The 18895-nt window shown below is 43.0% G+C and overlaps 1 protein-coding gene across 1 annotated transcript in view; it reads left to right on the top strand.

Annotated features, from left to right (window-relative positions):
- LOC143766582 (uncharacterized) overlaps positions 1 to 18895 on the top strand; it is a 74151-nt gene that overhangs the window by 21751 nt on the left and 33505 nt on the right. Inside the window, exons 7-8 of the mRNA XM_077254365.1 lie at positions 4474 to 4634; positions 18697 to 18846. Of these exons, the coding sequence (XP_077110480.1) occupies positions 4474 to 4634; positions 18697 to 18846 (311 nt within the window). The remainder of the gene's footprint in view (positions 1 to 4473; positions 4635 to 18696; positions 18847 to 18895) is intronic.

Genomic DNA, 18895 nt, shown 5'->3' with positions numbered 1-18895 from the left:
TTTGTTATGTTTGTTTCTGTATTTTAATGGTATTTAATAAAGTTTTGTACATTTGTCTATTGGTTCGGTTTGGTGCTTTTTTCCTTTATATGATTTTAATTAATTGAGCAGTGAGGGCCAAGTGTGACTTTCTGTACAGTAACAGGATGAACAATAACAAATTGTATTGTGGTACCGTGTTAGCCAGAAAAATCGATGTGAATACTTTTCTGCCCAATGATGACAAAAGTATTCTAGGAATGATACCTTAATTGGCTAACCAGAAAATAATATGTTTGCAGCTTTCAGAGCACAGGTGTGAATTGTATCCATGTAGTGACTCATAAATCCAGGTGGTAAATTGAGTCCTAGTGTCAAAGAATTGAACATCTTCATTAGTTTGAATTCTCATATTTTTCTTTCTCCGTCATCCTTAAAATGACCTTTTAGTATTAAGACTTTTATGTCTGTCATACAATGTCCAGGTCCAGAGAAATGTTTTCCCGCAGGCGTGTCCCCAATATGAGCCAAGCACAGGAGAAATGCATGTTCTATCAAAAGGACTAACATTCTGTCCTAGAAAACAGCTTGATAGGGCTCAGTTCTGTAGCGATATCAAGGAATTCTTCCACAGATTTCTACTCAAAGAATTCTTTCATAACAGATATCACATCACAAGACAATGTGAATGACACAGCAAAAAAGAAAGAGGACAAGCTGGACCCCGCAACCTGGCCACAACCAAACTCTGGATCACTACATTGACTGTTTCCGTGAAAAAGTGAAATCTGACATTTTGGACAGACACCATAAAGTGCCGCAAAATATCACTATGGAGGAAAGAAAAGCCATACAATCCTTAAAAGCCAATAACAATATCATCATCAAACCAGCAGACAAAGGAGGAGCTGTAGTCATAATGAACACGACAGATTACATCCAGGAAGCAAACAGACGACAACTCTTGGATATTAAATTCTACACTCCACTTCAGGTAGATCCAACCAAAAAATACACAGAGGAACTAACCCATATCATCAATGGATTTGATTCTACTTCATCCTCAATACTGGAACTAACACCAGACAATCCCCAAACAAGTACCGTCTACATGTTGCCTAAAATACATAAAGAAGGTAATCCTGGGAGGCCTATCACCTCTGGTATTGGGACTTTAACTGAGAATATCTCAGGCTGAGTGGAGAACATTCTGAAACGCTTGGTGAGGCGCACATCCAGCTATATCCAGGACATCACGGATACTCTTTGCAAATTGTCAGCGCTGGACCCACTTCTGGAGGACACGATATTAGCCACCATGGCTGTAGAGTCTCTCTATTCCAACATTCCTCATGAGGATGGAATTGCAGCATGGAAATATTTCCTTCAAAAGAACAATCTAGCCACAGAACCAGCTCTGCAATTTATCAAGTTTGTGCTCCATCACAACTATTTTTCTTTTGGGAACAATTTATACCAACAGTGTATGGGCAGCGTCATGGGAAGCAAAATGTCCCCACAATATGCTAACTTAGTTATGGCGAAACTGGAGGAAGAATTTTTGTCATCTTGTTCTGTTAAACCTCTTGCATACTTCCTCTACATTGATGATCTTCTAATAATCTGGACAGGCTCAAAAGATAATCTACTCACCTTCCACAATAACTTCAACAAGTACCACCCAACCTTCAACTTTTGAAAGACCCATATTCATTTTCTGGACATGACCATATACATCAAGGACAATGCCATACAAACATCAATTTACCATAAGCCCACAGGACGTCCAGCATATCTTAGATGGACCATCTTTCATCCAGGACACACAAAAAAATCCATCATCTACAGTCAAGCTCTGAGGTATATTCGGATCTGTTCAGACAGTAAAGAAAGGGAACTACAGCTGCTATCACTGAGGAATACATTCCTACAACAAGGATACCATCCACTGGTAATAGATGAACAGATCCACAGGGCTACAAGGATCCCAGGAAACGGCCTCCTGGATTACACACTGAGAGAGGACAACAACAGAGTGCCTCTTATGGTCACATACAACCCCCACATGAACATCCTAAGGAAAATTGGTCTGATCTCCAACCCATATTCCACAGAGACCACAAATTGAAAGACATATTCTTTTTAAATGTGTAATATTTCTTCTTGATACTAATCTGACAGAAAATATTGTCCCTTAGGATAGTTTAGATTGTGAAGTCACTGAGACCCATACTTTTATTACCCCAGAAAGGTTTCACTGCTAGCTATTACAGATGAAGACTATTGAGTTTGATCATTTCAGTAGTTGTGTTATTGTTTATAGTCACAGTTTTTGATTACAGTAGTCAGTGTCAAAAATACTCTGATTTAACCTCTTCCTGCAGCCAGTTTTGTGTTCCTAATCAGGCCCCATTTTTCATATGAGATGTGTCACGTTATGTAGTAATAACTTTGGAATTATTCACAAAGGATAATAGAAAACCAATGGATCTTACAAATTATTTCCCAACTTTGCACAATACCGTACATACGATTGTACTGTCTGGGCACATAGCAGTGTTCAGAATGGAAGGAGCGCCATGTAACTATTTGAATGTAGAGCTAGCTAGAATAGATTGCAGACACAATGTATTGGGTCACTTGGCAGCTCAAAAGATATCCACCATGGACATGCTTGGCACTATCTTCTATGCTTTCCATATCCCAAGGATTGCCTTGCTCATCGCCCTTTAACACCCTTACATGTATTTGGACTTACACTGGGACCCCTAGGCATGGTCCATGGTGTTACCTGCTATTCTGTGGTATTAGATGGCAAGAAGAATAGTCAGGTAGCTGGGTCACAATCAGAAGGATAGAATCAGAAGACCCAAGAGTAGTCAGTAATCAGGCCACGTTCACAACAGGAAGCAAATACACAAGCCACAAGGTGAGCACAGTGGACTGAACCAGAGGAGAACAATGCTGTTTCTGGCAGATTCCTGTCATATGCTTTGAGCTTTAGTAGGGTGTGGTACTTTCCAAATGGCTGAAGTAGGGAGCAGATTACTCCAGCTGGACTGCAGGAACAGATCCCAGAGGAGATTCGACACACCATATGCAGAAGTCCTAATTAGGGTTGATCGAATAGCTTCGGATAAGTGCTTATTCAAATAGCTATAGCGCTTCCCGAATAGCTGCCTCGGTAACCTGGATGCCTGTAGCGCTCCTGATAATGAGCTGTTCATCGTCGCTGCTGCATGTGTTGTGGCTGTGCGACAGTCACAACACATACATGCATAGCCCAAAAACAGGCACAGGCTCTGCATGTATGTGTTCTGACTGTCACACAGCCACAACAAAGGCCGCTGCAGCGCTAAACAGATGATTATCGGGTGCGCTCCTCTATATAGCTATAGCTATTAAGATAAGGAGTTATTCGATCAACCCTAGCCCTTATATAAGTAAATGACAGAAAACCAGAATAGTCGAAATCCCCATAAAGTGATTCCATTTTATAAATTAATTCACTGAGGGTTATCATCTACGCACACGTGGTCAAAATTGTTGGTACCCCTCGTTTAATGACAGAAAAACACACAATGGTCACAAAAATAACTTGATTCTAACAAAAGTAATAATAAATAAAAAAGATTGCAGATGCCTGTGATGCTAATTAGTGGACACACTTTGATTTAACATGTCCCTTTTGTCACATTTTCAGGGGTACAATCATTTCTGTCCAGGCCTATTTCATGAGTTTTATTTTTTTTTTATTCTGTGGACGCATGGTTGAAAAGCAATGTCTGACATTCATTTTCATAGATTATTTATTATTACTTTTGTCAGATTCAAGTTACTTTTGTGACTGTTGTGGCATTTTCTGTCATTAAACGAGGGGTAACAACAATTTTGACCACGTGTGTAGGACGACTGAATATTTTGATTCCACAGCCACTTTCCAGAAATTAACATGCAGTGGAATTTGGAGAGTGAAAATTACACATTTGCCATTTTATTACCCAACACTTAGTGCCCAGATTGTGCTCACTATAATATTGCTAAATACAAGGATCCTAAATTTTGTTTTTGCACACTGCAAGATTCAGAAGTGAGAGCGGATTTTGCTGGATTGGTTTATAGAAACCCTGTTGCTTTTCAACAGCCTTTGAGCCACTAATAGTGTGGGAACCTCTGTTTTTCCATTGACAGATGATGGACCTGAGTGGGGACTTGTTTTTTGTGAGATGAGAATTGATATTATTTTCACCTACATAACATTGATTGTTCATTCTGCCTCCCAAATATTGAATAAAAAGAAACCAAACAGTTGAACACCATGCACTACTGATTCATCTAATAAGGTTTTCTATTAGACTGTAAACTGTCATTGTCTTGGTAAATAATTACAGTTTTATACATAGCTTGCCATTTTTATGGACAGTTTAAGTAGAAATGTTCAAAAATATAAAATTCCAGGATATTTTTTTCAAAAATAATTGTTTTTTTTCTTAGCAGATGACTGTACCCAGAGATCAGAGGGACAGCTGACATCTTTAATTTTTAAATCAGATGATCTCGAAATCCCACAGGATGCAACTGAATTGAATGCCATTACTTCAGATATACCATCATCCCTTCATAGCAAAGATCTGTCATCTGATCCTTTGAAACAGGTCCTGTCTTCTGATTTATTACTGACTACAAAGGAAAATGAAAGTCACAAAATAAGCATTAAAACACAATCTGCTCCTAAAGAAAAGTCATTTTCACATTCAGAATATGGAAATACCATAAACCAAAGAACCCACACAGGGGAGAAGTCTTTTTCCTGTTCAGAATGTGGGAAATGTTTTAACCAGGAATCAGATTTGCTTAACCCCTTTACCCCAAGGGTGGTTTGCACGTGAATGACTGGGCCAATTTTTACTATTCTGACCACTGTCCCTTTATGAGGTTATATCTCAGGAACGCTTAAACGGATCCTGATGATTCTGACATTGGTTTCTGACGATATATAGTACTTCATGATAGTGGTAAAATTTCTTTGATATTACCTGCGTTTATTTGTGAAGAAAACGAAAATTTGGCGAAAATGTTGCAAATTTTTTCAATTTTCCAACTTTTAATTTTTATGCCCTTAAATCACAGAGATATGTCATGTAAAATACTTAATAAGTAACATTTCCCACATGTCTACTTTACATCAGCACAATTTTGGAACCAAAATTTGTTTTATTAGGGAGTTATAAGGGTTAAAAGTTGACCAGCGATTTCTCATTTTTACAACACCATTTTTATTTTTAGGGACCACATCACATTTGAAGTCACTTTGAGGGGTCTATATGATAGAAAATGCCCAAGTGTGACTCCATGCTAAAAACTGCACCCCTCAAGGTGCTCAAAACCACATTCAAGAAGTTTATTAACCCTTCAGGTGTTTCACAGGACTTTTTGTAATGTTTAAAATAAATGAACATTTAACTTTTTTTCCCAAAAAATTTACTTCAGATCCAATTTGTTTTATTTTACCAAGGGTAACAGGAGAAATTGGATCCCAAAAGTTGTTTTACAATTTGTCCTGAGTACACCGATACCCAATATGTGGGAGTAAACCACTATTTGGGTTCATGGCAGAGCTTGGAAGGGAAGGAGCGCTGTTTGATTTTTCAATGCAAAATTGTCTGGAATTGAGAGAGGACGCCATGTGTCGTTTGGAGAGCCCCTGATGTGCCTAAACAGTGGAAACCCCCCAAAAGTGACACCATTTTGGAAAGTAGACCCCGTAAGGAACTTATCTAGATGTGTGGTGAGCACTTTGAACCCCCACATGCTTCACAGAAGTTTATAATGTAGAGCCGCAAAAATAAAAAATCTAATTTTTTTCACAAAAATGATTTTTCGCCCCCAATTTTTTATTTTACCAAGGGTAACAGGAGAAATTGGACCCCAAACGTTGTTGTGCAATTTGTCCTGAGTACGCTGATACCCCATATGTGGGGGTAAACCACTATTTGGGCGCATGGCAGAGCTCAGAAGGGAAGGAGCGCCTTTTGACTTTTCAATGCAAAATTGTCTGGAATTGAGAGAGGATGCCATGTCTCGTTTGGAGAGCCCCTGATGTGCCTAAACAGTGGAAACCCCCCAAAAGCAACACCATTTTGGAAAGTAGACCCCCTAAGGAACTTATCTAGATGTGTGGTGAGCACTTTGAACCCCCAAGTGCTTCACAGAAGTTTATAATGTAGAGCCGTAAAAATAAAAAATCTTTTTCTCAGTCCCCCATGACAGCACCACAGAGAGAGAGGGGATACGCCCTTCAGGGACAGGAAACCTACAGGATAAAAGGGCAGTACCTCTCCCCTGCAGCAGTTCGGTTTCCTGTCCCTGATGGGGAACCTACTAGGTGTCGGTACCTGAAGATTCTGAAGATGCCTGATGCAAGTCCAGAGCCGGCCAGTCCGGGGCATGGCAGCGGGAAGGCCCCTGCCACGGATGGTGCAGTGTCCGAAGCCACCACCGCTGGGACTGACAGGTCTGCAGCGTGGTGGGGGAGAAACGCAGCCGCCACTCCGGATAGGAGGTAGGGGCTCCGGTACCCAGCGTGCATGAGGAGCGTCCATCCAAGATGGACGTAGCGCCGGGAATGAGGACAACTTCTGGGTCGAGGCTGGCACGTGCGCAAAGTGCACCAAGATGGCCGCCGCCCCAGATCCACAAGCATTTCCGGGTTCCCGGGAGAGCGCGCAAGCACAGGAAGAAAAAAAAAACCCCAGCACTTCTGCGATGCAGCCACAGGGGAGGGGGCTGGTATTAGGCGCCAGATTTAAAAAGGTTCAGACTGGGGAGTTCCTGGCTGCACGTTATTCCAAGGAAGAAACCCATGGAAGACAGCGACCAGCAGCTCCAACCACCACAGCAGCAGCGGCGACACCACCAGAGGACGAAACCGGATGTGCAGAGAAAAAGATCTTCTGCGGACACCTAGAATAGTCGGTCCAGCAGCCATTCCAGGCAACGTAGCAAGAGCTCCAGCGTGACAAACCAGCCTACGCCACCACCTATGGATCTTACATTACAGGATCCTACTCCTCCTCCAGAACCAGTACCTGCGGCTGCGTCAGATGGGTGAGTGATCTTCGTGTCAGTTCACGATTATAATTGGGGTCCCCTCTTCTCCGTTTATCTTAGGCAAGGAAAAGAACGGGGAAAACAAAACATAGAACCTGCCCCTTGTGTGAGAACGCCCTACCACAATCCTGGGTTAAGAAGCTCTGTGACTCCTGTATAGGACAAGTCCTCTGTGTGGAAACCCCAAGTTTTGCCTCTGAATTACGATAAGTAATTAAATCAGAGGTAGAATCAGTATTTAAATCCCTTAAAGGGGGGGAAAGTTGGGAAAAAATACCTATACCCTATTCCCACTCTGATTCCTCTAGCTCCGAAAGTGGAGACTCAGATACACGGGACTCCTCCTGCTCTTCTTCTGACAGCGGAAGCGGAGGTCGCCATTGCTTTCCCCCAGACGAAGTCGACACACTAGTGAAGGCAGTAAGATCGACTATGGGGATGCTGGATCTTTAAAAGAAAATATCCCTTTGAGAAAGAGGCATCTACTTCATGGGATAAAGCCCCCAAACTTGATGTTGTGGTGGCAAAGGCCTCAAAGAAGTTTGCACTACCTTTTGAGGATATGGGTACCCTAAAGGATCCCCTTGATAAAACAGCTGATACCTTTCTTAAAGGGGCCTGAGAATCGGCAGGAGGATGTTTGACCAGCAATAGCAGCTGCATGCACCTCTAGGTCCCAATGATTTGGGTTGATAATTTAGAGAAACAACTGAGGGATGGGGTGTCCAGAAATACGGTGCTAGACTCTATCCCTATGATAAGAGGGGTGGCGGCCTTTCTAGCAGACTCTTCGGCCGACTCGGTTAAACTCGCATCTAAATCAGCAGCCCTTTCAAACGCAGCCGGTAGAACATTATGGCTAAAGAGTTGGCCGGGTGATTTGCAAACCAAGCAGAAACTTTGCTCGATCCCATGTGAAGGCAAATTTTTATTCGGGGAAACTTTGGATGATATTTTACAAAAAGCAGGGGACAAGAAGAAAGGGTTCCCTAATTTGGCCCCACCATTTGCTAAACGGCCTTTCGGAATAGGACATTTTTCCCGAAGAAGACCCCCGAGGGAGCAGAACCGATGGGATGAAGGGAAAAGAAGAGATAGGGGGTTCCTTTTTTTCGGCAATTCCACTCTAGACAAAAAACTCCCAAGTGACAGCTCCCCCAGGGTGGGAGGGAGATTGTCTCAGTTCCTCCCGGCCTGGGAAAAAATCACAACCAGCCCCTGAATACTGAGCTTAATAGAATTGGGGCTTCTGATAGACTTTATTTCCCTCCCCCCCCCCCCCCCCAAATTTTGTACTAACTCCGCTGAGGTCCTCACCCCAACAACAAGAGGCCCTAGAACAAGAAATTATAAAACTCATGGACAAAGTTGTTATACAGGAAGTTCCCCTACTAGAGAAAGGGAAGGGATTCTATTCCCCACTATTCCTAGTTCCAAAGCCGGATGGATCCTTCTGGACAATAATAAACTTACGGAAGCTAAACAGTTATGTGAGGAACCAAAAATTCAAAATGGAATCGATAAAATCAACAATCAAAAATGTTTCCAAACTGTTTCATGATAGTGTTGGATCTCAGCGACGTGTATTATCACATCCCTATCCACAAAAACTCTAAAAAATTCATCAGACTAGCAGTGGCCATGAAAGGGAAAATAAGGGAATACCAATACAGAGCCCTTCCCTTTGGCATATCAGTCGCACCCTGCATATTTACCAAACTGATAGCGGAAATGATGGCCCATCTGAGAGAAAAAGACATATTGATAGTCCCATACTTGTACGACTTTTTGATGGTGAGCAATTGGGCCCAACGTTGCCAACAACACTGCGACATAGTGATAAACGCTCTAACAAAATTAGGCTGGCTCCTAAACTTACAAAAATCAAAATTAAACCCAACCAGAGTTCAGGAATTTTGGGGTCTAACATTGGACTCCACAACACAAGAATGCCACCTCCCAGTTCAGAAAAAAACAAGATAGTAAATTTGGCATCGAAAGCCTGCTCAAACCCTTCTATGACCCTAAGAAGGGTGATGTCGTTATTAAGGTCCCTTTCTGCCTGCCTCCCAGCGGCCCAATGGGCACAACTTCACACGAGAGACCTCCTATGGGATGTTTTGAAAAACCAGGCTTCTCTAAGAGGTCACCTAGAAAACCACATGACTCCTAAGTTCAGCCACTATTCATTCCCTAGTCTGGTGGATGGATCCCAACAACCTAGCGAAAGGGATCCCTTGTGTAATAGAAGTATCTCAAATAGTTACCACAGACGCAAACCGCACGGGGTGGGGAGCTCCCCTGAACAACAGGGTCACTCAGGGAGTTTGGACAGGTCAGGAACTCGAGGCTTCCTCAAAGCAAAAAGAACTCTGAGCAGTGGGCCGTGCCCTATTATCTTTCCTCCACAGCCTACGGGGGCATCATGTCCGAGTATTTTCGGACAATCAGACTGTAGTAGCCTACCTGAACTACCAAGGGGGGACCAGGTCTCGAGCCCTAATGACGGCCACCTCCGAAATCTTCAGCTTAGTAGAAAACAACCTACTATCCCTCTCTGCTCTGCATGTAAAAGGAGTAGAGAATCGGAAAGCAGACTTCCTGAGCCGTACCGAATTAAAACAGGGAGAATAGGCATTAAATCAATGCATTTTCGACCAGATCACAGCACTTTGGGGAATTCCTGTAATAGACCTTTTCACCAATATAGACAACAGAAAAGTGAAAGCTTTTTGTTCTCTAGACTCAAGGGGGGCCCTCGGGCGCTAGTTGCATTCATGATTCCCTGGACACAAGGCCTTGCATATGCGTTCCCCCCACTAATCCTCATCCCAGCAGTTCTACGAAAAATCAGGCAGGACGGGGCAAGACTATTCTTTTGGCCCAAAAGAGCCTTGTTCTCCTGGCTGAGAATGCTATTGATCACCGATCCCTGGGTTCTTCCGGATCTGCCGGACCTCCTATCACAGGGACCGGTGTTCCACCCTCAGTCGGAGAAACTCCACTTAATAGCGTGGAATTTGAAAGGTCACTACTGAAGGAAAGAGGGTTTTCGGATAAACTAGTCTCCACATTAAGGAAAAGTAGGAAAACTGTAACCACTAAAATCTATGGCAAGACCTGGAGAAAAATTGTATCCACATCCGGGGTAAAATTATAGGATGGGGTTCCAATTGCTGAGATATTAGAATTCCTACAGAAGGGTCTATATCTGGGCCTCTTAGTGAGTACTCTAAAAGTACAGATAGCGGCTCTAGGAGCATTGTACACTGAAAATATAGCTGCCAACCCTTGGATAACAAGATTTGTTAGAACGGCGTCAAGATCAAGACCGATAACTATAAAAAGACTTCCTCCTTGGGACTTAAATCTAGTCTTGTCAGCTTTAACAGACTCTCTCCATTTGAGCCTATAGTCAATACCCCTTAAAACCTTATCACTTAAAACGGCCCTTCTGATAGCTGTAACGTCAGCCCGTAGAATAAGTGATCTCCAAGCCCTGTCTGCGAGTCCTCCCTTCACAAAAATCTTGTATGATAGAGTTATCCTTAAAAGTGACCCTGCCTACCTACCCAAAGTAGCGTCCAGATTCCATAGATCTCAGGAGGTAATCCTTCCTTCTGCTTAGACCCAAATAATAAAAAGGAAGAAAATTCCACAAATTAGATGTAAAGCGGTGTCTAGTTCAATACCTACAATCCTCCCAGCAGCATAGGAAGGAAGGGTTTCTCTTTATCTGCTTCCAGGGACCCAGGAAAGGACTCAAAGCTTCCAAGGGCACTATAGCACGCTGGATAACAGATGCGATAGCCCTGGCATACTCATCTACCAGGAATACAATTCCAGAGGGACTGAAAGCCCACTCCACAAGGGCTGTGGCGACCTCCTGGGCCGAAAGGTCGGAGGTACCAACAGAGGAAATATGTAAGGCGGCCACCTGGTCATAACCTTCAACCTTCTTTAGGCACTACCGTCTAGACCTAGCCTCTTCATCTGACTTAACCTTCGGAAGAAGGGTTCTGCAGGCTGTGGAAACTCTCTAAGCGGCAATCTCTGCAATTCTCTCTGTGGTGCTGTCATGGGGGACTGAGAAATGGCATAGTTACTCACCGATAACGGTGTTTCTCAGAGTCCATGACAGCACCCGCTTATTTCCCCCCTCATCACGTGTGCGGTGAGCACATTATATTATACGAAGTGTGTGTTTCATATAGACACGGTGTACACCTGTTAAGCATTATGTTAAAAGTGTATATTTTTTCTTGCCACTAACCTGGAGGACCTCCGATGCTCTGTAAACCAAACTGATGCAGGGGAGAGGTACCGCCCTTTTAGCCTGTAGGTTTCCTGTCCCTGAAGGGCGGATCCCCTCTCTCTGTGGTGCTGTCATGGGCTCTGAGAAACACCGTTATCGGTGAGTAACTATGCCTTTTTTTCACAAAAATGATTTTTTGCCCCCAATATTTTATTTTCCCAATGGTAGCAGGAGAAATTGGACACCAAACGTTGTTTTGCAATTTGTCCTGAGTACGCTGATACCCCATATGTGGGGGTAAACCACTGTTTGGGCGCATGGCAGAGCTCAGAAGGGAAGGAGCGCCACTTGATTTTTCAATGCAAAATTGTCTGGAATTGAGAGAGGACGCCATGTCTCATTTGGAGAGCCCCTGATGTGCCTAAACAGTGGAAACCCCCCAAAAGTTACACCAATTTGGAAAGTAGACCCTCTAAGGAACTTATCTAGACGTGTGGTGAGCACTTTGAACCCCCAAGTGCTTCACAGAAGTTTATAATTTATAACAAAGACCGACCTTGCTTATATGTTCATAAATGTACCACTCCCTTCAACAAAGAGTTCCCATAGCACTTTGAAGGGGAAGAGGTGGGGCAAACTCCCACATAAATATTATCCTATAAACTCAACAAGAACATGATGCCCCTTAAATAAACATGACGTCATCAATTATAAAGAATATAAACTTTATTAGTATAGTACAGCAATTTTTTTAAAATACCAGTAGTCAAACAATAGAAGTGTTGAGGATCGGTGAATGAACAATGGATAACTCCAGCAAAACCCCCATTCAGCAAATGTAAAGGTGCAACCCAAAACAGCACATAATGTAATGCTCGGCTGTATAGGGCATAAGGGGCTTCTGAGATGTGGGGATAGGTACGGATAATACTATCCTGGACTAATACATAGTTACCAATAAGAAGTAAAGGCCAGTAATCCTCTCCTGTCTTAACCCACCCATATTGCACTTAGCCCATTCAGTAAAAGATCTATCTATATAAAGTGCTTTCCCTGTGGTTCCTGTAAGGCGTGCAGGAATATTGTGCGGGCCACTGTGTTCTCGGCAGCGGGTGGAGGTAGGGAGAACCGGATTACGAGCTACATTTCATGTAGTACCACCCATGTAGTTTATTATGCGGTATGTACTTGTAACCTAATTTATGTAGGTCTCACCTCTCATGAGCTCTGTGTTAGGGCCCGGGAACATGTCAGAGGCATTATGGCTGTCAGGGATGCCAACAATGTCTCAGAGTTGAAAACCATTCCGAGACACTTTAGGTTACATCATGATTGTAACCCAGATGCTCTTAAAATACGGGGGATTGACCGGGTCCACTCGGGCATTAGGGGTGGGGATCTGAAGCGTACGCTAGCACAACTGGAATGCCGGTGGATAGTGACATTGGGGACCATGACCCCGAATGGCCTCAATGAAAAATTGTCCTTTGTTCCCTTTTTATAGGTGTGTTTTAAAATAAATCACTTTTCCTTTGCCCTATTTTCCCCTTTTTTAATTTTTATCTGTTATTTGTGGTTTTATTGATTAATTTATGTTTTTTTTCTTTAGTTACAGTTTTCCAATATTGCCCAGTCTTATTCTGTGTCAATATATTCGTCTAATGGACATTTGGCTGACTGAATCGTTAGTAAAGAGGATGACTAATGGAACCTTTCACCATTGGCACTGCAGGGTCTTTGAATTCCATGTTATCTGATCCAGTATAATTATGTGGACATGGACTTCGTGGAGACAATGTTTCTTTTGTAATTCCAAAATTACTGTTCTACATATAAATATTTGATGCCTTGCATGTTTTCTCTGGAATTGTTTATAATTGTACCTGCATTAGTGTGCTCCCGATGTGTCTCATCCTTCGTTGCTGCTTGCCAGCAGCTCAGCTTTCCCTGTTCCAAAATGGCTGCGACGGTGGTGCGCATGCGCGGTGGACTCCCTGTCTGGCTACGCTCCAAAAGGCATCTCTAACAGCGGCGCACAGACTATTGACGTCACGGGAACTTTATTCCCCATCTGTGCGCTGCTGAGATGGCCGTAAGGAGCGTGGCACCGACGGGAAGACGCGCCCCCATGCACCGCACAAATCTGTGCGGCAATTAGACACAGATGCAGCAGGGACATATAAGACCCAATTTTTACCATAATCCACACAGCCCCTCGAGGAAGCTCAGCACGCGAAACGCGCGTCGGGGCTAATTGATGGATGTACCCAGCAGTAAACCACATATGGGTAAGCAAAACGTACAGCACTTTATATAGATAGATCTTTTTACTGAATGGTCTAAGTGCAATATGGGTGGGTTAAGACAGGAGAGGATTACTGGCCTTTACTTCTTATTGGTAACTATGTATTAGTCCAGGATAGTATTATCCATACCTATCCCCACATCTCAGAAGCCCTTTATGCCCTATACAGCCGAGCATTACATTATGTGCTGTTTTGGGTTGCACCTTTACATTTGCTGAATGGGGGTTTTGCTGGAGTTATCCTTTGTTCATTCACCGATCCTCAACACTTTTATTGTTTGACTACTGGTATTTTAAAAAAAATTGCTGTACTATACTAATAAAGTTTATATTCTTTATAATTGATAACGTCATGTTTATTTATGGGGCATCATGCTCTTGTTAAGTTTATAGGATAATACAGAAGTTTATAATGTAGGGCCGTAAAAATAAAAAATCAAATGTTTTTCACAAAAATGATTTTTCGCCCCCAATTTTTTATTTTTCCAAGGGTAACAGGAGAAATTGGACCCCAAACGTTGTTGTGCAATTTGTCCTGAGTACGCTGATACCCCATATGTGGGGGTAAACCACTGTTTGGGCGTATGGCAGAGCTTGGAAGGGAAGAAGTGGCGTTTTGGAATGCAGACTTTGATGGAATGGTCTGCGGGCGTCACGTTGCGTTTGCAGAGCCCCAGATGTACCTTAACAATAGAAACCCCCCACAAATGACCCCATATTGGAAACTAGACCCCCAAGGAACTTATCTAGATCTGTGGTGAGCACTTTGAACCACCAAGTGTTTCACTAAAGTTTATAACGCAGAGCCGTGAAAATAAAAAATCTTTTTCCCACAAAAATGATTTTTTAGCCCCCAGTTATGTATTTTCTCAAGAGTAACAGGAGAAATTGGACCACAAAAGTTGTTGTCCAATTTGTCCTGAGTACGCTGATGCCACATATGTGGGGGTAAACCACTGTTTGGGCGCACGGCAGAGCTCAGAAGGGAAAGAGCACCGTTTTACTTTTTCAACGCAGAATTGTGTGGATTGAGAACGGACATCATGTTGCGTTTGCAGAGCCCCTGGTGTGCCTAAACAGTGGAAACCTCCCAATTCTAACTCCAACCCTAACCCCAACACACCACTAACCTTAATCCCAACCCTTACCACACCCCTAACCGCAAGACATCCCTAATCCCAACCCTAACCACACCCCTAACCCAAACACACTCCTAACCCTTATCCCAACCCTAACCATACCCCTAACCCTGACACACCCCTAACCCAGCCATAAACGTAATCCAAGCCCTAACCTCAACTCTGGCCCCAACCCTAACTTTAGCCCCAACCCTAACCCTAAGGCCAGGTTCATATTGCGTTGGTGTAGTTCAATCAACGCGTGCGTTAAACAGACTGCACAATGCTAGTGCCTTTTCCAAGATCGCGTTATGCGATCGCGATAGCACAGAAGCTTCACCTGTGCTAGCGGTGACGGACCCGGAAACGCTGCAGCCCGCATCCGAGAGTCCGTCACAGAATGACGGCACATTGCTAGCGCATGCCGATTATGGCATGCGTCGGCGATGCGCCCGATAATAGGGGTTAATGGCAGCGTTAACTGACTGCGTTATGCCACGGTGTAACACAGTCCGTCTAACGGTAACGCAGTGTGACCCTAGCCTAACCCTAATGGGAAAATGGAAATAAATTATTTTTTTTATTTTATTATTTTTCCCTAACTAAGGCAGTGATAAAGGGGGATTTGATTTACTATTTATAGCTCGGGTTTTTATGTTTGGCAGCTGTCACACACTAAAAGACGCTTTTTATTTCAAAAAATATTTTTTGCATTACCACATTCTGAGAGCTATAATTTTTCCATATTGTGGTCCACAGAGTCATGTGAGGTCTTGTTTTTTGCGGGACGAGTTGACGTTTTTATCAGTAACATTTTTGGGCACATTACATTTTTTATCGCTTTTTATTCCGATTTTTGTTAGGCGGAATGAACAAAAAACAGTAATTTGTGAATTTCTTTTGTGGGGGGGGCGTTTATACTGTTCAGCGTTTGGTAAAATTGATAAAGTAGTTTTATTCTTCGGATTAGTATGATTACATCGATACCTCATTTTTATAATTTTTTAATGTTTTGGCGCTTTTATATAATAAAAGAAAAAATATAATAATAGATCAAATATAATATAATAGAAAAAATATTTTTTTTTTGCATCACTCTATTCTGAGGGCTATAACTTTTTTTTCATTTTTTTGCTAATGACACTGGTGGCTAGTTTTTTGCGGGACAAGATGACATTTTCAGCGGTCTTTTTGATTGTGTGTTATTCCACTTTTTGTTTGGCGGTATTATGATAAAGCATTGTTTTTTGCCTCATTTTTATTATTTCATGGTGTTCACTGAAGGGGTTAACTAGTGGGGCACTTTTATAGGTCGGGCCGTTATGGACGTGGCGATACTAAATATGTGTACTTTTATTGTTTTTTTTTAATTTACATAAAGAAATGTATTTATTGGAACAATATATTTTTTTTTTCAATTTATGTAGGTTTTTTTTTTTTTTTACACATGTAATTATTATTTTTTTTACTTTTTTTTCTTTGTCCCAGGGTGGGACATCACTATGTAGTGACAGATCAGTGATCTGACACTTTGCATTGCACTGTGTCAGATCCGCGATCTGACAGGCAGTGCTGCAGGCTTGCCGGCGCCTGCTTTGAGCAGGCGCTTGCAAGCCACATCCCTGCAGGACCCGGAAGGAGCCCCACGGCCATTTTGGATCCAGGGCCTGCAGGGAGGAGGACGGAGGAGAGGCTCGGAGCAATGCGATCACATCGCGTTGTTCTGAGGGTCTCAGGGAAGCACGCAGGGAGCCTTCTCCCTGCGTGATGCATCCCTATGCTGCCAAATCATGTTTGATCGCAGTGTTACGGGGGTTAATGTGCCGGATGTCAGCTGTGGTTATCAGCCGACACCCAGCCGCAATCGGCCGCACTCCCCCCGTGAGCGCGGCTGGACGTACTATCCCGTCAAGGGTCAGATACAGTTTTTATCTTAGTGCACGGGTGCACCACACGGCCAAACCCTTATTGAAGGCTGGCTGTCTCATCAGGTATTGCACCTGTGCATTTGCTATTTCATTTGGGTCCGCTGCATCCTACTTGTGCATTAGTATTGAGGCCTATTCAGACAGGTGAGCATCTCTGCCTGTTTTTGGTGTTTTTTCTCAGATAGGCCCAGGTCACCTCGACGGGATGGTATGTCTAAGGTCAGAGAGGGGTTAAGCACCAGAGAATTCACACAGGGGAGAAGCCTTTTTCCTGTTCAGAATGTGGGAAATGTTTTAACCACAAATGTAATCTTGTTACACACCAGAGAACTCACAGAGGGGAGAAGGGTATAGGCCTCCCAGCCTCAAAACAGCAGCCCGCAGCTGCCCAGAAAAGCTGCATCTATTAGATGCACCTTTTCTAGTGCTTTTCCTAGCTCTTCCCACTTGCCCTGTAGTGATGACAAGTGGGGTTAATATTTGTGGGGTTGATGTCACCTTTGTATTGTTAGGTGACATCAAGCCCATGGCTTAGTAATGGAGAGGTGTCTATAAGACACCCACCCATTACTAATCCTATAATTGTATAATTGTATGGTAAATAAAGACACAGCCAGACTAAAGTCCTTTATTTGAAAAAATTACACAGACTCCTTTATTAATTTCAATTAAACCATACTTACTGCATCCCCTAATCCCAGCGAAGCCCTCGTTCTCTTGTAATAAAAATAAAATAAAAAAACAACAATATACCATACCTGTCCATCGTTCTGTTCCACACCGTAATCCATGTCTGGGGGCTAAATAGTTTTCTACCTTCATGGTGCCAAGATGCAACCTTCCTGGCTGATAGCGCAGCATCATTCACCAGCAGTGACATCATCGAGGCCGGGCTGAACTTCGGTGACCTCAGGACCGTGGGAAAATGCCAGTGATGATGTCACTCCGGTCAATGATGCTGCGCTCTCAGCATCTCATTCACCAGTGGTATTCACCTGGGGCAGTCATATCTTGGCACCGTCCAGCTTGAAAACTAGCCCCCAGACATGGATTACGGCGTGGGAGAGACCAACGGACAAGTATGGTATATTGTTTTTTATATATTTTATTTGTATTACAGGAGATCGAGGGCTTCGCTGGGATTAGGCGTAATAATAAAAATGGAAAACTGTTTAGTTTTATTTCAAATAAAAGACTTTATTCTGGCTGTGCCTTTATTTAACATGTAACAATAGGATCAAACATGATCGCATCGTTCCGGCGTCATAGGGAAGCATAGCGCAGGGAGAAGGCTCCCTGCGTGCTTCCCTAAGACCCTCAGAACAAAGCGATGTGATCGCGTTGCTCCGAGCCTCTCCTCCGTCCTCCTCCCGGCAGGCCCTGGATCCAAAATGGCCGCGGGGCTCCTTCCGGGTCCTGCAGGGAGGTGGCTTGCAAGCGCCGGCAAGCCTGCAGCACAGCCTGTCAGATTGCTGATCTGACACAGTGCAACGCAAAGTGTCAGATCAGTGATCTGTCACTAGACTAGATAGTGATGTCCCACCCTGGGACAAAGTAAAAAAGTAAAAAAAATAATAATTACATGTGTAAAAAAAAAAAAAAAAAAAAAAACCCAAATAAATTGTAAAAAAATATATATTGTTCCAATAATAATACATTTCTTTATGTGAATTTTTAAAAAAAAAACAATAAAAGTACTCAAATATTAACCCCACTTGCCAACGCTGCAAGGCAAGTGTGAAGAGTCGGGTAAAGCGCCAGAAAAGGTGCATCTAATAGGGCAGCTGCAGGCTGCTATTTTATGGCTGGGGGGCCTATATCAATGACCTCTTACCAGCCTGAGAATACCGGCCCCCAGCTGTGAGCTTTAGCAAGGCTGGTTGTCAAAAATGCCGTTGATTTTAAATAATCTCCTCATATGTTTCCCTTATTATCTCCAGTAATTGTATTATTACACAGGATTCTTATGATGTTACATCGGCTCATCTCCTTCTCATTCAGGTCTCTACAATATCGGATCCTCTCAGTGAAGATCTTCTATATAAGAGAATTTTTCTGATTTACCCATCAAGGATGGATATGGAAAAAGACAAGATGGCGGAGAGGATATTACACCTCACCCTAGAGATCCTCTTCCGGCTTACTGGAGAGGTGAGAGATTCTGATGACGTCACATTACATCATTCTTATCTATGGGAAT

The sequence above is a fragment of the Ranitomeya variabilis genome, chromosome 4, assembly GCF_051348905.1.
Source record: "Ranitomeya variabilis isolate aRanVar5 chromosome 4, aRanVar5.hap1, whole genome shotgun sequence".
Classification (NCBI taxonomy): Eukaryota; Metazoa; Chordata; class Amphibia; order Anura; family Dendrobatidae; genus Ranitomeya; species Ranitomeya variabilis.
Note: the sequence above shows the minus strand (reverse complement) of the source record. Positions and strands in the feature narration are given on the sequence as shown.